Below are 24,468 nucleotides of genomic sequence, written 5' to 3' on the forward strand. Positions count from 1 at the left end.
TGACAACTTACTCGTGTCAGGGCACGCACTACAAAAATGATGTGTTGTAAAATGTACGAAAAGATTAACCTCTTTCCCCTCAAATCTTGCATTGTTTTGTCTCTTCCTATCTGCATATCCACCAGCCATTGTGGGACCATGGTTTCTTGCATGGAAACTGTCATCAAATCATTTTCTCATCCAGACTGGATTACTCTTTTCCTTCAGCTCCGGTCTCTTCCTCACAACACTTAGTGGTTGCACAGATTTTTGTGTTTTGCATCAGGGAGAGTCCTCTTACGAGTACTTACATGGCTGTTTCTCGGAAGAACTCTGAGTCACATTAGTTTAATCAGATGAAGAAGCTGAAAGGAACGGCGGAGTGAGTATTAAGTAAAAGAAAATTACATTTGGTTGCTCTTTGTGTGCAATTACACTAACTGAACTATTGGCATAATGCAATAAAGGTATCTGCAGAATTGTATTTTTGTATTAAGCTTCAATTAACACGGTGAGTAACAGCTCAGTGCCCTCCCCTCAACAAAAGTAGCATCCTGAACAGTGATAGAAAATATTGAGAGACAAATGGTGGGATCTCAGATTATGTAGGCATGAATTTCTTTATTGCAGTGTTACACTTGCTTCCTCTGTAGGATTGAAAATTGCGCAGATGCAATACTGAAAATCAACATACAACCGGATCCCAACATAGCAAAGTTGAATTGTCATAAATGTTCTTCAGAGTTAATCATACAATAGCAATGAACAGGGCAATACGTCTTAGACCTAAATTTTAAAGCTGCCCACTCTTAAGAACAGCAGTTTAAACTGTGCAGAAACTGCTATAAATCTCCAGAAAAGTTTTGAAATAATTTTGCCACCTCCACCCAACTTGGTCTTTGTTATCCAACATGCATTTCTGCTATCCTTCATAAATGTGAACAAACAAATTCCAAGAAAACAGTAGCATGTCTCAGCATCCTTTATGGAAGACTCCTGCTATCTCTTTAAACGAAACATGCAAGAGAAAAGAGATTAGTTTTCATGCTGCTTTGTTAGTTTCTGGTTCCAGAAGATAGCAAGAAACATGCTGTTCTCATTGCTATTCAAAGTCAGCAATGCCCTTGCCCTGTTAAACTGACCAGAGGTGATGTCCCACCTCAGGATGCCCTGAGAGTGTCCCCTTTATATGGACACTTAAGAAAAATCTAAAGCATGAATCAAGCTTTGAGTATTTCTTTGAAATGATGCTCAGGATCAATCTGGCATACATTTGTCATCACTGCAGTTGAACTGAAAAACATGTCCATGTCCAATGCTGCCCTCATTTAGAAAATGAAAGACAGAGGTAGAAATAGTAACTCTGTAAATAGTTGAAAAGCCATACCTGTGTAACTGGGTCTGGTATTGCTGGCAAGACTCACTAATTTCCATGATCATTTTATATCCCATTAATATCATTGTGTAGACACATTTAAAAGTTCAGGGATTGTGATTGTGAGCACAACCTATTTCTGGCATTTACTGTCATCTTTCAAACACCCTCCCTGCCTCATTAATCTCTGGCAAATTTAGTCCTGGAAAAGGTAATAATCTCAAATTACTGCTCACAAGACACTGTTAAACTGCAGAACCCCAAAGCAAAATGGAAAGGTTTTTCCTTCCTTACATCACTGAACATGTTTCTTATTTATGCTTGTAGTATATTTTGCCTGCATACTTTAAGCACAGATCAACCCTAGAATTACTAGTAATGCGTAACTGAAACTGCTCACACACCAAGTAAAAGGTATAGCCCTCCACACATGCCATGGTGCCAATGGCAGCCAAACATTAGTGAAGATCGGCAATTTCATGTAAGCCTCTGATTTCCCATAGTGGCCAAATATCGTAAGGGAATGTTTTTACAAATAGATGAGGCAAGCATTCTGCTTGTTCATGGCATCAAGTTTTTGATGGCATCTGCCTTAGTGGAAGAAGTAAAATTGTCCCTGAGGAACAATTAACAGAATTAACTGCCTCCAGAAGTGTAGCCATTGGGGTTCTTATGTCCCTGAAGCATGAGACCTTATAGCCCTTATTGATTATCCTTTTTGCTCTGTTGGAATAGGGATAGCCTCTTGGCCTGAATAGAGGTTGTGGCAGCAAGTGCCATGAACTGCCTACACATTGTTTTAAAGCACTGATGCATTTCACTAGTGCGTTACTCTAGGTTCCAAAATAAGCCAAGTACCATGGTGCTTGATTGGTAATTTTCTCAAATAATGGTAAAGTTTTTGTTTGGAACAAGTTGAACCTCAGTTCAAACCAGCTTAATTTAACAAATGTCAGTTAATACATTTAGGCCCTTGAGGTATAGCTAAAATGCCCGGGTCTGTTTTGTGATACGGAGTTTATGTGCTGTATGTGCCAGTGAAATTGCTTTCTGCGTTAGAAGTACAAATGTGCTTTAGGCTTTGCTCCACTGTTTTCTCTTCATTGTTGCTGGCTGTTATTTGCAGCAGTGCCTGCAGCAGTGCTGCCTTGGGCTGCGAGTAGTATCAGAGCTTCAAATGAATTAGTCATTTTATGTCTTGTGGGGTTTTGTTCTTTTTGTTTTCCCAGAGCAGGACTCCCCTTTGCTGTGGCTGACATCCAGTGCCTTGATTGCTGTGCATTTTACGTATCCAGTCAAGCTGTGTGAAAACTAGAATTTCTGCTGTGCAAAAAGAAAATAAGCATGAGTGACTGTGTGCATAAATACATCAGTAAATTTAATTTGGAAAGAAAAGTTGGGAAGGAGTTTTTTAAAATCTGTTTTAATAGAGCCAAAATGGCATTTCTTGCAAAATGTTGTTGCTGGGACCTTAGCAATGTGTTGGGGAGATTGCCAGGGAGCTTGAGCAGGGCAGGTGTATGGGTGAACAGGCAGAAGGCCAAATGTTTCTTCTGTCACGTTTTTTGTGAAAGTGAGGATTCCGTCAAATGAACTGATGTATGAATTACTCACTGAAAGGTAGTACCCCAATTCTGAAGCTCAGTGTAATCTTCACTTCTTTTCTTTTTCCCCCACCTTAAACAGGAATTTCCACTTTTTAAACCCAGTTAGCATCTTACAGCTGCCAATGACAGAATATATAGGGACTCTATATTTAACTACCTATTAGTTATATATACATTAGTTATATAGTCATGGGAATGATCAGGTGTTTCTGGAAACCGGGCATCTGTAACTTGTGTGAAATTGGGCAAAATTCCAAAATCTGCTAGTTGTTACAGAGGATTTAGACTGGAGAGTCCTGCTTTTTTTTCCCATTGTGTGAGCATGAGGTGCCAGCAATGTTAGCCTGTCGTGCACTGCAGAAGGAAGGAGAGGCACGCTGTGCAGTATGCAACAGACAACAGTTGTGCACTGATGCAAAAAATCTATGCTGCTCACCTAGCTGCTTAAGGAGTTTCGATTCAGTGCTGCTGCTTTAGTCTTTGGAGATTAAAGTAATGCTTCAAATTGAATTACTGTAAACTGCTGTGGCATGCAGCAACCTGTAGAAATGCTTTCTCTGAGCTCATGAGACATGCTGCAGTCATTTCTAGAATCCAGAGAAAGTCAATATTTTACAGGGAGTGAATGGTTATTCTTACTTCAAAAGAGAAGGGTGGGTTATCTAAGATAGGCAGTACTCTGTTTTGATCCTGGGTTAGTGGTTTAGGATCTTGGGCTACGGTTACATCTGCAGATTGATGGTTGGCTTTGTGAAATGTTTCAGAGAGCAGAGGGAGGGAAGCGCGAGATTTTTAGTCTCTATCCAGAATTGTAACTAACACCCATCTGTCCTAATTACGTTGAAATGAGGGACAACTTCTTCCCATGCCGTACTCTGTCCCATTTAGTTCAGCAACAAAGCTGTTACGTGTTGGACGGGCTGTCAGTATCAAATATGAAAGGAGGAGGACTGTTTGCAAGTCAATGCAGCAGTGACAAATGAGGAGATCAGGCAACACCTGGCTGTAGGTTTTACTGAAATCCTTGCTGGTTCAAAGCAGTCGCAGTCTCTGCGTGGACTGCACTTGGGCCAGTCTTCCTCCTGCAACGTTTTGGACAAAGGTCACTAGCCAGCTCTGCTACTTCTGAAACATGTCTTCTCCCATTCCTGTCTACTGTCTACCTGAACAGAGCAAGTAGAAGAACCTGGGAAGCTTGACATACGATCTTCTATATACCACTGTATCAATTACAACAGGACTGCTTTTGAAATCTGAGATAGTACCTCTTGTGCTTAGTCATCTACAGGTTCCTCACATCACACTCCCTGGCATAACATATCAGTGGTTTTTCATTCCCAAAACTTCTGATACCCTGTTTTAGAAGTCACATTCTAAGCGTAGATACACATTGACTAATCATAAATTACCAGCACTGTTTGCTGTTACCCTGATACTGCCTCTGCACTGGAAGTGAGCACCCTCTAGTCAGTCCAAAAGGCAGAAAACGCACAAGTTATTCTGGATGCTTGTTTGGAGACTGAATGCGTAAGGTTTGCAGCAGGGCATTGGGCTTTATGGAAAGGAAAGAGGGCCATTAAAAAGCATTTGGAATAAGATGTAGTTCATTGATCCCCTGTCCCTGGAATCCATTGGGAGTCAAGAGCTGCCAGTTTCAGGTCCAGCTGCGCTGTTACATATGTGATTGTCTAGAGACACTTTTGCAAAGGCCAGGTAAGCAGATACCTAAGGAACAAGATTTATTTAGAGGGAGTGAGTCATGAACATAAAGCTTAACCAGAAGAGCAGTATGCACATGCTGTGGTCTGTCCAAGGTTTTATCACTTCCAGTTCTCCATTTTGATTCTCTCATGTTTTGAGTTTATTGTCCCCTTGAAGGTCACCTGCTTCTACCTTTGGGAACATGTTTGATGTTTCACCAGAGACATCCAAATGGCTTCTTACTGTTCCAAACGAAGACACTTACCTGCCTACTTTACGAAGCATATGTTTCAGTGCAGGTGGCTTAGCCCACTGGGATACTGCAATGTTAAATCACTGTGATAGCTGACAGAATGAGTCTCTCATCTTCCATTTTGTATTATATTTTGCCTTGGTTTTGGGTTTTCTTGCAAGAATAAACATAAGTAATGTCTGGTACAAGACTGTCGATATCGGAGCTACTGAAGCGTTTTATTTAGGAACTTTTAGACCTTGCTTTCTTAGGTGCTTTTCCCATCTTACCTGCTATTCTTGGGGGTTTTTTTTGGGGGGGGGGCAGTGCATTAGAGGCAGAGGAGGAGAGGGGAAATCTTCCATTTGCTGTCATCATTTTAAGACTTTATACTGCCACCCGTTGCAGAAGGATTTGAGAAATAAGTAAAGTAAGTATGTAAGTATCCACATCAAACAAGTAACAGTAGCAAAGTCTCTAGAAGACCCTTCCAGGGGAGTTTTAAGGAGGTCTGGTGCAGATTTTGCAGTAAGGAGGAAGAGGTTATTCTCTCAGCAGTACTTAGACTGGGACACTTTCGTAAAGTAGTAGTTTTACATTGCTTCTTGGAATGGCCAAGACTCTATTACAAAGGTTTTTCAGAAATACCAGCCACTTTATTTCTTAAAGTCCTGCCAAATTATTTGATCTATTTCATGCATTGAACTTTTTTATAAGAAGGATTTTAGCTCAACTTCAGGATTAGTTTGTGAAAAGGTAATTCAGACCTTGTACCTGGCTTAGCTAATGTATTTCCTTGTATTTCTGGTGGGTGAGCTCCTCCAGTGACAGTAATGGTAAAGCTGCTGGCCTCTCTCATCCAGACATATGCAGACCATCATTCCTAGACCAGATCAGACAACAGCTCCAAATTCCAAGAAGCAGATCTAGCAATTGCTCTATCTGAGCTAATTAGTACCATCACTGAAAGAGTCTGCAAATGTTGTATTGCATTAGTGGAAGCTGGGGAGGCGCGAAATGCTGCCCTGTGAGAAAGCCATAAGGAGAGCTGGCTGGCCCAACATCATTTGTAGAAATAATGATCTTTAGATATATTTAAAGTTCTTTGTCTTTAATGGCAGTAGAATTAACTAACAGAGTTTATTGGATTGTGTATATTAGCTTGTTAATAAGTATGAATGATAAATCATGTACACCAAAATGCTCAGTCCACTTTTTTTTCCATCTATATCTTTTTGATTACATATGAAATACTTCCTGATGTATTAGCAAATATGTTAGGGTGGGTTTTACAAGAGCATTCTGGTCTTGCAACTGTGCTGGCCCTAGTAATCAATCTTTAAGGAGAAGGATGGTGTTTTCAGCATCATGTATTCAAACTAAAAAATCAGATTTTTGAGGCACAAATCAGCAAAGCCTTGTTCTAGAAATCTAACGGCACTAGTATCTCCGGTTGATGAAAATGGGTTCAATGGGGATGCATTGATTTACACCTGCAGTAATGGCCTAGAACACGCAGAGCTGAATGCTTGTTTTACAGGCTTCAGTTAGGTGTTTTGCCTTCTGCAGCTTAACTTGAATCTCTTGTGAACAAATAATTATTGGAAATACAATTAGTTCATTGTTATGTTTTAAAAACTGCGATGATGATGTATTTACAGGTTTTTGTATAATCAACAGCTACTTTTCCATATAAAATACATTGAATAATTAAATGTCTGTAGAAACTGACAGGGCTAAAATGCACCAGTCTTGAGGTGATGAGCATGCACTTTAACAGCCCAGAGAGCAGAGCCAAAAATTGGGTGGTCTGTGTTGCATTTTACTCTACTCTGTGATCTTTGCCTTTTTGAGCCTTAGAAAAAGTAAAGCTATGTGTTCGTAGTTGTGATAGCTTTCAGGAGATGTAGATGAAAAGCTGTCAAATACTGAGATACACAGCGCTATGAGTCTTTTAAAAGAATTCTGTGTTTGTTCTGGCTAAAACCTCAGGGGCCAGGTTCTTCTCTTGGTCCAGTATAAGAAAGTTAATAAAGAGCAGAACAGCTACTTGATCTTTGGATGTTTGGATCATGCTTTGTATACATCCTCATTTCAGATCACTGGTTATTCACAACATGTGGTGCCAGCGGACCCTATGGCCCCACGCAGAGCCAATGCAATGATGCCTACAGGAACTCCAACCTCAGTGTGATTGTAGGAGCTGAAGGGATTCTCCAAGGCATTCAGATCTGGAGAGTACCAGCAACCAACACATACAGGTAAGGCAGCCCTCTCTGATATTCATGATATATCTTTGCGTTTGAAACTTCTCCAAGCTGCAAATACATGTTAGGCATATATGAAGTATTGAAGATGCAACTTTTTGGTGAAAGAGATAAGAGAAAGAAACAGCTATCTGAGGCGGACATATCTTTAGCCTAAATAGTTACAGGTTGGGAAAGCTCTATAAATAACTGAAAATCGAGTGTTTTGACCTCCCCAGGCCAAGGGACAGACATGTTCCTATATGCTGTCCATTGAATTCTGGGATCAGAATGAGTTTTTCTCACTCTCAACCTGGTATAGGAGGCACAATCGTACGTCAGCATTTCTTATGGGATAGCTTGCACCAAGCTGTGCTCAGCATCTTGACTGTTTAGAATCGAGGCGTGAGCACTGTAGAATTGATTTTGGAAGCTAGCCACCTAAATGTTAGTTTCTGTGATACTGAGGGTTCTAACACATAAATCCCTCTGTGGAGTTATTTTCTAAGGGAGATGATCAGATAAGGTTCAATGCCACTTAATCAGATTTTTACCAATCATTTTTTTCTTTTTGCTCATGCTGGGGAAAAAAGTACAATCGAAGTTTAGTTCACTGTGGTTAACATCAAACTATTACGTGCATCAGTTTGTAAGCAGAACTGTCTGTTTGAATCAATGACTGTCTAGTGGTAGTTTTATATGCAATATTCCCTATTGAAACCAATGATGGTATCATGGATTTCAAAGCAGAACATTCCACTGAAGGTTTTGATCAAATTTCAGTTAAAACTTACTGGCACCTTCCTTTTTTTTCTTTTTATTGAAAAAGAGTATTGAGGGTAGATGTCAGTCTCTAACAGAAATCTACTGCAAAGCAGTTTCAAGAAACTGGCTAGGCTAGGCTCAAGTTCTGCCTGAGTGCCTATTACCACAAGGATTGATGGTAATGAAAAAAGCATTAATGATCTTTTACTCAGCCATCAAAAAAGAGTTGCCTGAGGTGAACAGAATTTTTCAGGACCAGCATTCAGTAAATATGGTTATAAAGTATAGCGCAAAAGAAAAGAGGCAATAAACTTACGACATTGTCATTTCTTTAATATCACAGCCCAATAAGAGGCAGAATTCCAGTGCAACTGTAGGCTAATTTTTGCTACATGATACAAACTACAGGTCCTGCAGGGAAGACCTGTCTATTTAAGTCCTATAAATGACCTAACAGACTTTTAGGTTCTGTATAGATAATAAATGGCTAATGTCATTGGTAACCTATATATAAATGGATGACATTCTCTTCTGCACCACTTAAGGCTATAGTAGAGAATTGACTGCCTCAGGGAAGGAGGAGGCAATTGTGGGCTTAAATTAACTTGACATCTTCCTGATTCCGGGCTGCTGAAGGGGCAGCAGAGCCCCTCAGTATAGCGTAGCCCTAGGAAAATGTCAAGTTGCAATATGAGTTCTAGGGCTTCCCAGAGCCTGGACCCACTGCCTGTATTTAGCTCTCCCCTGCAGGCCAGCTGCACTCCAGGTCCTGTAAGTTAGTCTGATAACCATCTCCAATATACCTGACCCAGAGATAAAATCCTCGAGCTGGCTGTTGGGCTCTTAAGAAAGCTGTTGTTATGCCATATCAGTGTGTTTTACGCTGCGTAATGTAGAGCAGTGAGTTACATTCCTGATAATTGCATAAGAAGGATATAGATTTGTGAACATGAGGCAGAATATGCATTATTAAAGTGCAAAGACAGAAAGCTCAACTTTGCACAAAACTCTACTAGCACAAGGTAAGCACACCCAGAAAACCCCACCATCTGTGAAGGTCTGGGTAAGCTGCCACACACTGCGTTGCGGCTTCATTTGAAAATGAGAGTCCTACGTACTGCCATGCTGATATGGACAAAGTCATCTGGTTTGCTCCCACGGGACTGCACATTGTATAACAATAAAGTTAGGCAATATAGAAGAATATTTTCCTTTTTAGATTTCCTTCTAAGCATTCAGAAGGTCTTGTCATCCCATATCTAGGCTTATGATCAAATATGAGAGACGTTAAGTGTACACGTTAATATCCATTACCTGAATTCTTTCCATTTTCAAAGCAAGAGTCTTTGGTCCATTTTGCTAAGCACCCCATTTGTTGTCACTTTCACTGTCCTCTCTTTTCTCTGGTCCCTTCATGTAAGGTAGCACGAGAACATGGCACAGTGAAATGCAAAAAGGTGTCCTAGGTTGGCCAGCCTAGGCACTGAATTTTCTCGTATTCTCAAAACCAGCTCCAGTGTTTCCCATGACCTGGTGGATTATTTTTTTTCTCTATCCCTGGTTTGCACAGGCAGTGCACTCTGCTCATCCTGATCCTTCCTGAAGACGTCATTTTCTTTTTCAGTTCCTACAAGCCTCATAATAAAAGAAAAGGAGGAAAACAGTGGAAGGTATTCTGTGTTCTGGTTATATCTGCTCAGGGTGGTTTGATCTTTCTTCAAGGCCAATATGGTTAAATGGATTCCTTCTGTAAAAGAAAGTTGTGCCTAGGGAGAGGGATCCTGCTAAAACTTGAAGTCAAATAACCCATCTGTTTAAATAGTGACACCCATTTTGAATAGGGAATGACTCTCACCTGAATCTACTGTTTTTTATTTGTCTGTAGCTTGTGAATGAGGTCAAAATGGGTTCTCCTGAACTTCCTGACATCATTGCTTGTATGCAAAATCTGTTCATACACAGAAAAATATGGCCCCTAATTGCAGCTGATTAGCCCTGCCAGCTTGCCGTGCCTGATAGTGCACCTCATTAGCCATTACAAAATTCTACAGCAAATCAGCTCAGTCTCAGATTCATGCAGCATCTGTTCAGGGTAGCCCAGTGCTGTGTCCATCACTTTTTCTGCTGGCTCCAGTGCAGCCTTACTGAGGAATGATTGCTTTGGTTATCGACAGTGGCATGAACATAATCTTGTCATATTATGAGGATCTAATGTGCTTTATGAGGCACTTGATGTTGCACAGTTGCTTTGACATCAGAACTGCTCCATGCTGACTGCCTTGGTGCGATATCACAAGGTGAGTTCCTCGTGTTAATCCTTAAGGCAAGTTGCTGGCACTGCCGGTCCATTCTGCTTGTAGCCTGTTTGCATGCAGGACTGTGCTGGACAAAGACCAGCCAGGTGCTAGAGGAAAGAAGGAGGTGAAGTAGAGCACCTATACTGTAACTGGTAGGAAGCCAAGAGGAAGTTTTTTATTCTTAGCCCTGCAGCCACTGTTTACACTGTCCAGGTTGAATTTTGCTCTGATGGAAATAGCTGCAGAGCTACTAAAGTCAATCTGCTTACTTCAGATGTAAACTGAGCTGCTGTACCACTACTCACTTGGTTAGAAACTTGAGTAACTCAGTCTTTTGTTGCAGCAGAGAGTTGTATTTTATCATGATTTTTATAAAGTGCTTTGAAATCCTTTGGTATGTAAATAGTTTATATAATTAGAAAGGGAGAGGGAGAAGCTGAGCAATACAGTGGTGCAACCAGATCTTTGGGTATATCAGCAAGGATGTCTGAATCTTGACTGCTTGAAATAAAAGTCCCAGAGCTTTAACTGAGACTGCAGCAGCCTGTGTATGCAACCTCGCCACTCCTGGCTGGGGACAGTGAGGCGTTCATGGTGACCATGAGTTCAGCCAGTGGGCTTCTGCCTTCCTTGTTTATGCAGGTAGCGTTGTGTCCATCTACTCTTCTCTGTTCCTCTGGTACCAGGAATAGGAGAGCTGTTTCCCACCTGGTCCGTGATACCAGGACCAGTTATGCTGTCTGCTTTCTCAGATCTCCCCCTGTCAGTCTCGCACTTTTCTTTAGCCATATGCGCTGTACTTGTCGGTTCTCCTGCTTCTGTTCTTTCTCCTTCTCGCTGCAAAACCTCTCAAGGGCTTGCCTGCTGGGAAACAAGATGTGTTTCATATATGAAAGTTTCAAACTTCAGGGACTTCTCACTCTGTCCTCAGCAAGTGCTTGCCCAAGAATCAATGTGAAAGAAGCTGTTTTGTAGCTACCCAAGTTCATAGATCCATGTGGAGCAGAGAACCTCAGTCTTCAGGCTTTGGGTTTAGATTTATTTAAAGTGTCAGGTCTTGGGCCTGGCCCTGTGACACTGTGTACAGTTCAGGTGTGCAAAACACGCAGTGCCCAGAAGTGATTTGTACTACCTTCCACCTGTCAGGGACAACTGAGGTGCCAGGCTCTTGTTTTCTTTTTCCTGCAGTATCTCAGGCTATGGAGCTGCTGGTGGGAAAGGAGGGAAGAACACCATGGTGCGGTCTCACGGCGTGTCTGTGCTGGGAATTTTTGACCTCCAGAAGGATGATACTTTGTATATCTTGGTGGGACAGCAAGGAGAAGATGCTTGTCCTAGCGTAAGTGATCATCCTTTCTGTTTTGCCTTAATCACTGGAGTTTTGCCAAATCCATGGAGTTTTGTCTGCTTACACAGAAAATCATTGTCCTTTAGGGGTTTTGGGTTATATGCTTCTAAGGGGTAGCTGCAGTTTTACTGGGAGGGCAAGAGTGTGAAAAGATGAAGTACCATGTCACTGTGCTTACTTCCTTTTCGACATTCAGGCCCCATTGATAATACACAAGAGGTTCCTGATTGATCTGCATGTCTCAGAGCATCTGTGTGGGTTTTGGGAGAGAAAAGACAACTCTGCCTTCCTTTCCTCTGGAGATCAGTCTTCAAGGTTGACTTCACAGGGCTTAGTCTTTGTTCTGCTGTTGAGCCCAGCCCATTATAATACCCTGCAACTCTGGAGACACCCACTTCACAGGGCCCGTTTGGCTATTCTCTGTATGAGAATGGGAGAGACAAATTACTCACTGCTGGGTCAGTCCTGATTTTTGTGTTACTAACCAATCGCTGCTGCAAATGCATTGACAGAAAAGTGCGACTTCCACCACTTGCAGGCACAATATTCTATTAATTTAGTATTCTTTGGAGGATAAGGGCATAGGAGATTCTTAGAGAGGAAACGAAGCATTATCTGCTGAAATTTCACCTACAGGTTTGAGCTAGACATTTAAATGCTGTGCATTTCTCAACTGTTAATGTCTGGCATCCAAGAGATGAAAGCTTTGTGGTCTGTTACAGCAGAGAAAGGTTGAAGGATTTAGTCAAGAAAGAGAGGTTCTCAAGGCTGGGTGCTGAAGTAAATAATGTTAAAACTGGAATTATACATATCTGCAAACAAACCATTAATATGAAGCCTCTTTGAAATGAGAAATGCCCTAACTTAAACTTCCATCTAACATCTATAGCTAGGACATTCCAGCTGAGAGTAATATATGGACTCATTAAATTGCAGGCCACTGTAATCTTAGTGAGAATTTATTGAGTGCTAATGTAATTCTTTCATTGAGGCAAAGAGATTGCATTGACTTGTAGAAGGGACTTTTACTAGATTGGATTGTAATCAGTTATGTCTTTGCCATGAAGGATTATTTTTTTTTTAATTCAATTGTAATCTAGTGGTTCCTTTGGATCGTTGACTTTGTCATTTTATTAATCATCCCCGCCCAACTCCAAATCAATTAAGGAGAGGGAAGTCTAGGGAAAAGGAGGATTGTTTAGTTCCATAGCCAAGTCTGCACACTCAAAATGGATGCCATTCATTCTCTGACACAACATAGGACACGTTTTGTGGTCAACAGCATAATTTGTAACATTTATCGGGTTCCTCTTCCAAAAGAAAACACATATATGAAAGTAGAAGGAAGCAGAAGATCAATCCCACTATAACAACTGTTTGTGCATTTTTCCCTTAAAGTGGTGTTGACTTTGTGAGTTCAGTGTGCATAAGAAGATAGCGTTACTGAGATGAAACATATAAGGTAAAATAAGCTAGAAGCAAAGCTTGCAACTTAGAAATACTCACAGCAAAGTCCTGCTTGTCCTGCACTTGGTGCTCCAATTTAAAATTGGAGCGACAGTTCCCTCTTTTATGTCATAGTCTGGAAGTACTTATAAATGATGGTTTAATGTTGTGTTTCAAATCAGTTAGCGAATTCAGTGTTTTGCCTAATACAGAAGGTTCATTACATTTGGAGCTAATTGGTGAAGGGGAAAAAATGCTAAGTAGGAAACATGAAGGCATTTTAGTGAGGGATTTTCTTGAACATCAGGTCAGCATTGCAATCAAAGGTGGGATTGCAGCTGTTTTGGTAGGCTTTGAACTAGCTAGCACTGGTAATTACAATAAAATTGCTACTACAGCATAAGCATCAGATGAACATCAAAATTTGCTTGGAAGTCTAGGTCAGTAATAGGTGGCTAGTCCATGCTGAGCTCATTGCTACTGTCCACGCTGTGACCACCTAAGTTACAGCTAGCTCTGGTACATCTACATGAGCCACCACTACACCTTAATTCTGGATAAATGCACGTTTGCTGCCTGGCCCCAACCAATGGGGCACTGGAAGAGGAGTAAAGAAACTTGAGTTCTCTCTGTGTCTCTGCCATTTGGCTGTTGTATGACATGGGGCAAGTCATGTCATTGCAGAGTTACTCCCTTCCCCCACTTGTGAAATACAGATAGTTAATGCTGGGAAGTATTTGGAAGTAAATTCTGCTACATCTTGTATGTTGAAAGTTTATGGAGCTGTTTTACGTGGTAATAGATATCAGCACTGAGCTTGCTTCAAAATAACTCAATTAAAATGGCAACAATTTCTTCTTGAAGCAAAAGCTAAGATTCTTCTAGAAGAGTATTCACTTGCTTCTGCTTATGTAGTTTCACTGGAGGACAATTTATTGATTTGGGAGGGTGAAGGGTCCAAGAGGCCTGTGTGTGTTTACAAGGACATGGAGATTTCTTACCAGAATTCAGACCTAGTCTTCTGTTTGCAGACTAATGATGTTATACAGAAAGTCTGCATTGGAGAGAACAATGTGATTGAAGAAGAGATCCGTGTGAACAGAAGTGTCAATGAATGGGCAGGAGGAGGTGGAGGCGGGGGAGGTGCAACTTACATATTTAAGGTATGGAAATGTAGTCCCTATGCACTTTCAGCATGAACACATCCTGCCACTTGCCTGTAGTATTGCAGCCTGAAGTACCTGAGAACCCTTTATACACCTCTGGGGAAGGATCCACAATGTGGCCTCCGGGCATCCTTCATTTCCATCTGATAGCTGTAGTGAGCCAAGCTGGCCCTTCACACTTCTTAGAAGAAGTGCTACACAGTATGGCCACAGTTGCTTCAGTGGCTTAGAGTTTCCTTTGCAAACATAATAATTTGAACTGGATTCTTTTCAATGCAAGCTGACGTGCTGAAGTATAATTCTGCAGCAAAGGGCAAATTGCACAGGACTTTATTGATATCTGTCATTGTAGAGCATTAGACTTCAGCTACACGTTCGGCCTATACAGTGCAATGACAAGAAAAGTTGAGGATAGCCTGTGTGTTTTCTGTTGGCAACCGTGTAGCTAGAGGCTGCTCATCTTTTCTGTCATGTACTAGCTGAGACAGTGCTCATTCCAAACACTGGTTTCAGGTGTTAACAATATGTTTAGATCACCTAGCTTCTACATAATTCCAGCTAACTCTGCATGCTCAGTTTCCAGTGTGGCAGTCCTTTACCAGTGGAGACGCTATATTGCGCTGTACAGAGCAGTGCTCCCTAGCTGTTTTGTTTGATGAAAGTCAGTGCATGGTAACATTACAAGCTTTCTAAGAGCCATCAGCATTGTAGGTACAATTCATAGAGCTGCTGATGCCACTGTTCTCTGTTGCAGAACTTGGTAGGACTAGTGCTATTCATTAATCTTGTGGACGTGGGTGCATTAAATAATGCAATGGTAATTTGTAGTACTGAGCAGTAACTAGCATGTGGTTGAATTTCCATTTGCATGTCTAACTCAGTTTGAACACTGCCTTTATTTCTGAATCTGTTAAGATGGAGAATGGAGAACCGGTCCCCTTGATAATTGCAGCAGGAGGTGGTGGCAGGGCCTACAGGGCCAAAACAGACACATTTCATCCAGAAAGGCTGGAGAATGATTCCTCTATTCCAGGGCTGAATGGAAATTCAGGAGCTGCAGGTAAGGAAAGCTGCTTCTTTTTAAGAAAAGCTTTATGAATATGTGGTACTCCCAGATTCCTCCTCACAAGGAGGTGAGAGGAAACTCATGAAAACACAGTTCAGGGGGAATATGGAAGTATAACAGATACATGTAGGATGTAACCACAGTGCAGGATGCTTGGCCTAAATAGAGGTATCAGAGATGGTATAGCCATAGCAATGGCAATATTCTCCCAAAATAACATAGTGACTCTGATAAGCAAAGTTGTTTGATTTTTGGTGTGGGAGTTTGCAGTGCTGGTGTGGCCATCCTGCACTGTTTGCGCTGTGTAGACATACTCACAGTTTCCCTGGCTTATGCAGAAAGAGCATAATTGCACCCTGGCTAGAAGTCTCTGTGAAGAGACCTTGGACTGAACAACCAGCAGAGCTGAAAGTGTGTCACTGGTGAGTATGTTGCATTTAGAGCGGGGCTGGGACATGTTTTCACATCCTTTTCACTAAATTCCTTTTGTTCCCCTTCAGAACTGACATAGAGGTTTTTTCAAAAGTATTTTTTGCAAAGAGAAGGGGAAGGCTTTGTAAACCAGAAACAAGTGGTTGGGGAATAGGCAGGGATATCTTTTTACATTTTCCATAGAAAATACTTGTTATTGTACGGTAGGTGAAAAGAGGTGCAGATGATTAACATGGTCAAAAGCCCTACAGAAAGGTCACAGTAGCACCGTGTAGCTAGCCCATCCCCTCTTCTAACCAAGGCATGAGATTCTTACTTTCAGCTGAGGTGCTTTGAAGGAGTGCTTGTTCTGCAGATCCCTGCAGGGTTTTTTACACAAAAATAACCCCTGCCTTTGCCTTTTCTCTTCTCTTAACTGCAGGTGGTGGAGGTGGCTGGAATGATAACACTTCCTTCCTGTGGTCAGGAAAATCCTTGCTGGAAGGTGCTACTGGAGGAAGATCCTGCCCCCAGGCCATGAAGAAGTGGGGGTGGGAGACAAGAGGGGGTTTCGGAGGGGGTGGAGGGGGGTGCTCCTCAGGTGGAGGAGGCGGAGGATATATAGGTAAAGTGGCTTCGTGTTCAAGGTGTCCCTTCCCCTCCTTTAGTGCTAATGATCAGCAAAACACTGATAGATAATTCTCCTGTAGCTAGCATATTTGACTGTGATGTACTAGTATGTCTGTGTGTTGCCTTTTTAGCAGTAGATGAACGTATGGCATTTAGTCTTTGAGCAGATAGCCAGATGTCAGTCCTTCAGCTGCAATCCTGGCTTTGCACTCTGCAAAATGTGCCATCAAGATCCTGCTGTGATTCTTGAGCCTTCCGTTTTGGGGTTATAGTGCTAATGAAGGAGGAGCCACAGGCTCTGTGCTCCTGTTTGCCAGCACCTGTATTTTGAGTACCTTGGTCCTGGAGACTTGCAGCCAGGCTTTATGCCAGGTGAAAGACGCAGCTTCTTCTACCCTGCCGTGCTGTGGGTGGGCCTTGGTCCTGCACAGGTGGTCTCTGGGGGCAAAGGCTCAGGCTGCCAGCCAGGACCCCTCTTAATAATGACGGTGGTGTTGACTTCAGTCAACAAGGAGCTAATTTCATGTGCTGCGGGTCTCAGGACAGCTGTCAGATGGCATTATGTTGATTATAACTGGTGTGGGCCAGATTCAAGATCTCTACTAACCCATAATCTCCTGGGCCACATAGTTTCTTCAGCCATCTGCACTGTGGTGGACTTCTTAACCCCTGGCTCTCCACAGCTTAAATGAAGTCTATGATAGACTAGAAATCCTGAGAGGAAGTAATGAGTTTAAATTATTAAGTGCATGTTTTGTACCAATGTTACTGTGTAATGCTTCTTTTTCCAACAGAATGCCTCACATGACATAATTTCAATTTCATTGAAGATGATTAAAGAGGAAAAGCCATTTTTGGGTGGGGTGGGGGAATCTTTGCATGCTTGCAGTACTAAATATACGGCCCATCCTGTGCTTCTAATGTGTTCTACGTATTGCCCGTACTTTGCTCCCGATATGTTCTATATGTCCAAGCACAAATGAGCAACTCGAAAATTCCTTCAGTCCCCACTCCTGGTGGACCACCCTGCTTTCAGCGTGCGAAGGAGAGGAAGGATATCGGATTATCCATTCCCTCTGCTGACACAGTACATACCTTGATCATCAAGAGTACTGAACTTAGCTCTTGAGTTCTGGTGTTTTCCAGTCTCTTGACCACATTAATTTTAAGAAGGGCTTTTTTGTTTTCACAGCATCCAAATGATTAAAGATGAAGTTTATGCTTTAGGTTTAGTGCCTTAGTTTGCAACAGTCTGCCTAAAACCTCAGAGCTAAGAAATCGATTGTCCAAGCTGCTGCAGTTAAATTGAAGTCCTAGAGATGAAAGACCAGTGGTTCACGTCACAACTCACTTAGTGTTCCCTATCTGTTAAATACTTTGATTTATTCTCTTTTCTCATTTGGATGCCTCCCTAAATATACTGCAGTCATGCATGTTTGCAGTGCTTATCTGTATTTTAGCGCTAATGAGCCTCTGCCTGTTAAGGTAACTTCTGGTTTGACGTAGGTGGCAATGCTGCAGTGGACAATGACCCAGAGATGGATGGGGAGGATGGTGTGTCCTTTATTAATCCAATTGGTACTTTATACACTCCAGCGCTTAAAGGTATTCATGTTGGTCGGAAATCTTCTTTCATGTTAAGAATAGTTTGCGTCTGTAGGACACTTTAAATGCCTTTGAGTATAGCCTAGTGTCATCATGAACGTGAGGAGGCAGAAAGATAGCGTAAGTCCAATGGAGAATAAACAGAGGTAGCAGGAAGAAAGCAGGTGGAGAGAATGTCAGGTCTATTAGAAAACACTTCCCAATTATGTAGTCTACCAGTCTATAGAATAATTTTGGCCAAGGAAAGTGGTAACAGAACCTCATAGTTCAGATAATTTACAAAATAAACAGACAAAGCACGTGACTATTCACTAACAAACATTTTCCTTAGAGCATCCCTCAGCAATGTATCTGGCTTGGACCAGGGCGTTTCTAGAGAAAACAGAGCAGTGCTGCCCAGCAGTGCGTGGGAGTGATAAATACTGCCACTCCAGCCTGTGTTTGCCCAGAAGTCAGTGTCTTGAATATGTTTGTGATGTGTTCAGAAAATACAAAAATATCTATTTGCTCAAAAAAAAAAAAAAGTTTGCTTTAGAACAGCCAGAAGTATTTTCAAATGCAGATGCACTCTGGCCTGATAGATTCAGCCCAGAAGTTTTGAAAATATTGCAGTGTTTGATCTCAGAGGGAGGAAAGGCCAGGAAAGAAAAGAGTGAGCCCCACGAACGGCTGAAAGGGCAGGTTTCTGTTAGTCTCAACAGCAGCCTCCTTGCAAACCTGGTAAGGACTATCTGCGCAAAGAGAGCCGGCGCACCTCAACTGCAATGGAGCTAGTTTAGCTGGATGTTATTGTCTAGATAAGAAAAGGACAGGAGCTATGGAAGGTGGGGAGAAATCGGTTTCTTAGATGGGGCCCACCCTGCCACATCTGGCAATCGTGACCACCATGTCCCCTGTTTCTGTCAGCGCCCAAGGAAACGATATGAATAATCTTTTCAGTAATTAACTCAGCTTCTTTCATCCACTCCCTAGTGACAGAGGGGCACGGAGAGGTGGATATTAGGCTGCATCTTAACTGCAGTCACTGTGAGATGGACGAGTGCCGCGTTGATCTTGAGACTCAAAAAGTCATTTGCTTTTGTGAGCCAGGCACAGAGTTGGCTGAGGATGGTGTGTCTTGCATAGGTAAGTAGGTGTATGGGGTAGGCTGCTAGCGTGTGAAACAGGAAATGCATGGCAAAAATCTGTAGTTTGAACTGTAAGACATCCTGAAAGCATTATCTAGTCTTTCTTAAAACTGGCTTCGGTTGAATGTTCTGTTGAACTGACATCTTTCCTGCTGGTCTGTGCTGGTATATGCTGCAGAGTTATTTTGCTAGGATATAGATACTTCAGTGCTGAGGAATGGTGCACAGAGCAGCATTGCTGGTTTGCTTTACGGCGTATGTTTGGCATACTGGGCAGCGCTGACAGGAGTCAAATTTTGTGCTTGGTTGTGGTCTGCTCTGAAATCATGAAGGGTCGTTTGCTGAAGGAATTTTCCAGCTAAACTTAAATTCCAGGTCAATCCTCTTTAAGAATTCAAAAAAATGTACAAGGTGAAGAAGGCTCTGATCCCTGTGGATTTGTGCATATAAGGTGCAGGTGCAGAATCTGTATGAAATTCTGCATGAGATCTCTCTGAGGAAACCTAGAGACAGTGCCTATACTTGCCTTACTTGAAAAACCAAGTGCTCAGAGCTCCCTTACTAGGTTTCCTTCAAATTCTTGTCCAGCTCTTAGAGCAAGTCACTCCAGGCTTTCGGGACCCTGCTGTCCTGGCTGGCCTGGGAAAATTGTTCTGTATTTTTACCATTCCCATCTGTAAAATGGGTAAAAAGCATAGTCATTTTGCCAGGGTGAAGTAAACCTTAGTGGATGGTCTTTGAATGCCTTGTGGTCCCAAGTGAGGATGCAGCTTTGCAATACTTTGTACCATGCTTATTGTTACCAGGTTTTTCTGCCTGGATTAGATGCATGTAGGAGATGATATATTGCAGTCCGTCTTCTGCCTTTGCTGTGATTTGGCATTGATAGCAGCACTTTAACCCTGGCAATGTAATGTTCTTTCCACCTCCTCAACCTCCTGCCCCTTGTTTTTATAGTCTTGTTTTCATACCCAGGGAGTGCACGTGTTAATTCCTTGATAGCAAACCATCTGTTTTAATGGCTTGATATTAATTGAGGAAGGTGGAACAGTGAGGTGTTAGAGGTCATAGATCCTGAGAACTGATCATACCAGAGGTTGCTCCTACACTATAGGAACAGCAGATGAGTAAATGGAAGGAAGAGCAGAAAAATCTGTCTGAAAAAAAGTGGCTGTTGGTAGATCATTTCAGACGTAATTCCTTCTTCTCCTGCCTCTGTTACAGCTGAGCCAGTGATTCATCTCCCTCTCTCCTTGGTCTTGTCTGTAGTGACTTCAGCATTGGTGGCTGCTTTAATTTTGGCTTTTTCAGGAATCATGATAGGTGAGTGATTCTCTGCAAAAGATATTTTCATATGAGGGTTGGATATGAGCCAGGGATAACTGGGCCCTGGGAGGCAACAGGATTCAGGTTTTTAGCTATTGCTGTATTTAATGACACCTTCCCACACACACGCCTTAACTTCAGATTTCAGTAGTTGTTTCTACCACAATGACCAATTTGAGGCGGTTTCAGTTACTGACTGCACCTCAAAAAGAGACATTATTGCTTGTGTTGTAGTGTAAAGCTGCCAGAACCCAGCTGCTGCTAGTTTTGTGAGAGCTGTTGGTGCTTAATGCCTAAAAGCAAGCTTCTTTATTTGTGTGCCTATATACAGATTTAGACTCTTAATGTATGACATTTAAGCTTTAAATTCTCACATAGGTTCCCCTTTTACAAACTGCTACTTAGTAGGATGTGGGCATTCTTGGCATCTTTATTTGAAATTCTAAAAGGTATTTTTCACCCTTTCATTTTCTTATTTTAAACAATTGCTCTCCTGCATTTGATTGCAAGCAGAATAGATTTGAATCAATGAAAAGCAGCCTGGGATTCAAACCACAGCTCTGCCACCTTTCTTTGTCCACACTGTGTATAGTCTGGGAGAGGGGAGGCATGTACCCAGAGCAGCAAATGGCAACTATTAAATTAGATTTGCACAGCTGTTTCAGTTTTCAGAATTTCAGGAGTTATCAGTTGCACACATATGGTCCTACATGTATGATTTCTGGCCTGACAGTACCCCTTTAAAATTACTAATTACTTCTCAGGGAGTGGAAGAGTAATCCTCTTTCCATCCAACCAGCCTATCATTACCATCTCAGGAAAGAGCAGCGATTTAAAAAATCAAAGCAAAAGCAATGAGGAGGAAAATGAAGGACAGGAAGGGTTTGTGGATAGGTCATTACATCCATCTGCCTTTGCGAGTGCGTGTTTACCCCTTAAATTCTTCCCCTGAGCAACATCTGCTGGAGAAGATGCAATAGCTATTACCGTCACACTTTGGGCTCACTCCAGCTCCCACAGATATCAATAATGAGGGTAATAGTGATTTAACCTGCTCACAATTGGCATCTTGCTTTGAAAAAAGCACTGCAATATCAATTACTATTTTAAGGAATATCCACAGGATGCCTTCTTTCTGGGTGTGATTTCTAACGATGTTTCAGAAGTATCAGTGAAGTGATTCAAGGAATATAACACTGCTATAAACTGATTTCAAATTTAGTCCAACTCTGTTGTTTAGAAACAGAGGAAATTTTGCAAAATGAGCTAATTTTATGTACAGTGTGTTATTCGGAGGTAACAGTTTAGTCTATCCATTTTGAACAATATGATGCAATAATTTATTTCAGACTTTTAGTCACTTCTGTGTGATTTAGGAAAGTTGGTTATACCCAGACTCCTTCAAGTTTGGAACTGGACTCATACTTGGAAGGTCCGGTTAAACTAAGTAGAACAAAGCGAAAACCTCAGAACAGTGAAATGAGAGATCTCTGTAAGTGAAATTCATTTTACTTCTTCCAAACAGTTCATGAGCATAAGCCTGCTTCTTCATAAGATGCAGAAATCAAAGGCTCCTGGATAACTTCAGATTCCATTTTCTATCTGTAATTATTTGATATGTAGAAATACAAGAGTGTCACTGTCTGGTTTGATTCACTGAAATTTGGCCACACGGCGAATTCCAGTGAGATATGCCACACAGCTGCTGTTCTGTTCCAAAGTGAATCTGTGTCTCTGGTTTACTGTGTTCTCCATATTTAGTGTATCGTCGGAAGCACCAGGAGCTACAAGCCATGCAGATGGAGTTACAGAGCCCAGAATATAAGCTGAGCAAACTGCGTACGTCCACTATCATGACAGACTACAATCCCAACTACTGCTTTGCAGGAAAGACCACATCCATTAGTGACCTCAAAGAGGTGCCTCGAAAAAACATCTCCCTCATCCGGTAAATTCATCTTTGCCTTCCCCACGCTTCACACTATACATTCATGTATGCTGTCTTCACTTACGTGACTATGAGCTCGTGTCTTTGTGCAGGCACGTACTTAATCTTATGCACTTTTCGACTCATGCCCCTTTTCATAAGAAAGATGTAAAGCTGCAGTAGTTAGGCTTATGTGGAGCAGGCTAGACTTTCTGGCAGTCTCCTTGACCTTTTACAGGTGCAGTGTTAATCTTCTGGGATTATGAGAGGAACTGAAGAGTCATCACTGGTAATTCAGACACATCTTTTGCTGACTGTATTAACTGATGAAATGCTAGGAAGGCTGAGGCTTGTAGGAGGCTCTTTTAAAGCCTTTGATTGGCATCTTTAGTAAAGACAACAGCATCCTTAAGTACAATAGCAGGAAAAGCAATGGGATTGAGACTGCCAGACAGTATTAAAAAGACAGGAACATAAAGCCAGAAGGATAGTCATGTCTAGATCAGAACTTTTGGAAAGTTCGAAATAGTCTCTTAAGAAAAACATGAAAATTCAGAGTTCTTTCCCACCTTGCTCTACTGCAGGATACAGCGCATGCCACTTGTGAATGTGGCACTACCCTGGTACCATGCAGTTTTACGTAAAAAGCAAAGAAGTAGAAGCAGGAGAGCTTGGAAGACTAGGGAGCTTATGGTGTTAAAACATATGACGCTCAGAGCAGTCTATGCAGTCTGCAATGTTTTGCTGTCTCTTATCTCATTCCTCCTTACCTGCACATTTTGCTGGACCGCATCTGGAAGTTTCCAGTGTACCCTTTGCTGCTGCTGCCTTTGTCACTTGGGCTCTGAAAGGATTTTTGAAGCGTGGCATGCTGCAGAGAGCAGAGGATACAGCTGGGAATTGATAAGGGCAGGGAAGGTGGGCTTTTTGGGAAGAGTGAGAGTTGTGAGCTGTGGAGGTGTGTTTTATACCTCAGTTTGTAATAATTTGATCAGGTATAGCCAAGAATAGTGTCTCAAGCTGATACCTACAAAATGTTATTAAAAGAAGTGACTGAGTCACAGGCAACGCAAGTCCTCGCTGTGATTTCACTGCCTAGACTGGTCTTATCCTGGTGAAACTACAGACAGAGCTTATGCAACAACAGAGCAGATTGCCCTTAGCAGCACCTGTTGGAACAGACAGGAGGGCAACAGCCCATGCAAAAACAGTCCATCAATAGACCAGATAACAGAATCAGTGGGGCTCTCAGGCCAGACCTGGCTCTACCAGGAAAGTGCATATTGTGGAACAGAGCCTTACTGGAACCCTTTACCTGAACTGAAATGCAGGAATGTCTCTTAGAGGCTCAAACTACTACTGCCCAATGTGCAGCCCATGCAGGGTTAAGAGAGACTCAGGATCTGGATGCAGCCTCGTTCTGTGCCAAAGTTCGCTATGTTGTTATGACATGCCACCTGTGTGGTATAGCTATTGTTGTACTAGTTGACTTAACGTTAAGTTAGCGAAGATTGAAGAGACAGATATGCAAAATCTGTATCACAAGGACATAAGACAGCATCTGTTGTGTGATTATTTTAATTCCTTTCTCTTTTTTCCTGTACCCATATTCAAAATAAAACTGTAAATTTCATAATAATATCAATACCAGAAATGATTCTCAGCACAAATTCCTAGAGCCGAGTGCTTTACAAAGCACTATTATCATCATTTACTGGCAAAGGTACTTACCCAGAATCACAAAATAGCTCAGGAGAAGATACTTTGTTTAGAATTCAGGTCCTTTGAGAACCATTGTGTTTCCTAGTTTGTTGTGCAGTGTTTTCTTTACTGGTAATGCATAAACATCATGGGAACTGTTAATGTGTTTAGGGTGTGGAAACACCAAGACTTAAGACCTATCTTTTTTGACCTGTTTAGGAGCACCCACCACTAGTGCACTGACACCAAAGCCATAGAAGAGTGCTATCCATTACACACTGCAGTGCCAGCAGCTTGATTTCACTGGGGACTGTTCACTTCTGAGCATTGCTTTCCCCACCAATTAAATACATTGTAGGTCCAGGAAAGATCACATCAAGGTCTGGTCCCCTGCATAGTGTGAGGAGTGGTATCGTCAGTGTCAATATCCAGTTCTCCCTGTTTCACTACCATGAAAATTGTGAGCCCGTTCTGTGAGCTGTGACCACAGTGTTATAATGTGTGTTCTCTGTA

The 24,468-nt window shown here is 41.9% G+C and overlaps 1 protein-coding gene across 2 annotated transcripts in view; it reads left to right on the plus strand.

Annotated features, from left to right (window-relative positions):
- ALK (ALK receptor tyrosine kinase) overlaps positions 1 to 24,468 on the plus strand; it is a 321,448-nt gene that overhangs the window by 277,010 nt on the left and 19,970 nt on the right. The window contains exons 12-20 of one of the 2 annotated variants that reach the window (XM_075749445.1): positions 6,993 to 7,155; positions 11,391 to 11,541; positions 14,028 to 14,159; positions 15,078 to 15,222; positions 16,082 to 16,264; positions 17,776 to 17,874; positions 18,847 to 18,999; positions 20,226 to 20,324; positions 22,089 to 22,275. In XM_075749445.1, coding sequence (XP_075605560.1) covers positions 6,993 to 7,155; positions 11,391 to 11,541; positions 14,028 to 14,159; positions 15,078 to 15,222; positions 16,082 to 16,264; positions 17,776 to 17,874; positions 18,847 to 18,999; positions 20,226 to 20,324; positions 22,089 to 22,275 — 1,312 coding nt within the window. Of the gene's footprint in view, positions 1 to 6,992; positions 7,156 to 11,390; positions 11,542 to 14,027; positions 14,160 to 15,077; positions 15,223 to 15,589; positions 15,651 to 16,081; positions 16,265 to 17,775; positions 17,875 to 18,846; positions 19,000 to 20,225; positions 20,325 to 22,088; positions 22,276 to 24,468 lie in introns of those variants that run through there. The other variant, XM_075749444.1, reaches the window with a different exon arrangement.

This window comes from Balearica regulorum, chromosome 3 (genome assembly GCF_011004875.1).
Source record: "Balearica regulorum gibbericeps isolate bBalReg1 chromosome 3, bBalReg1.pri, whole genome shotgun sequence".
Lineage (NCBI taxonomy): Eukaryota > Metazoa > Chordata > Aves > Gruiformes > Gruidae > Balearica > Balearica regulorum.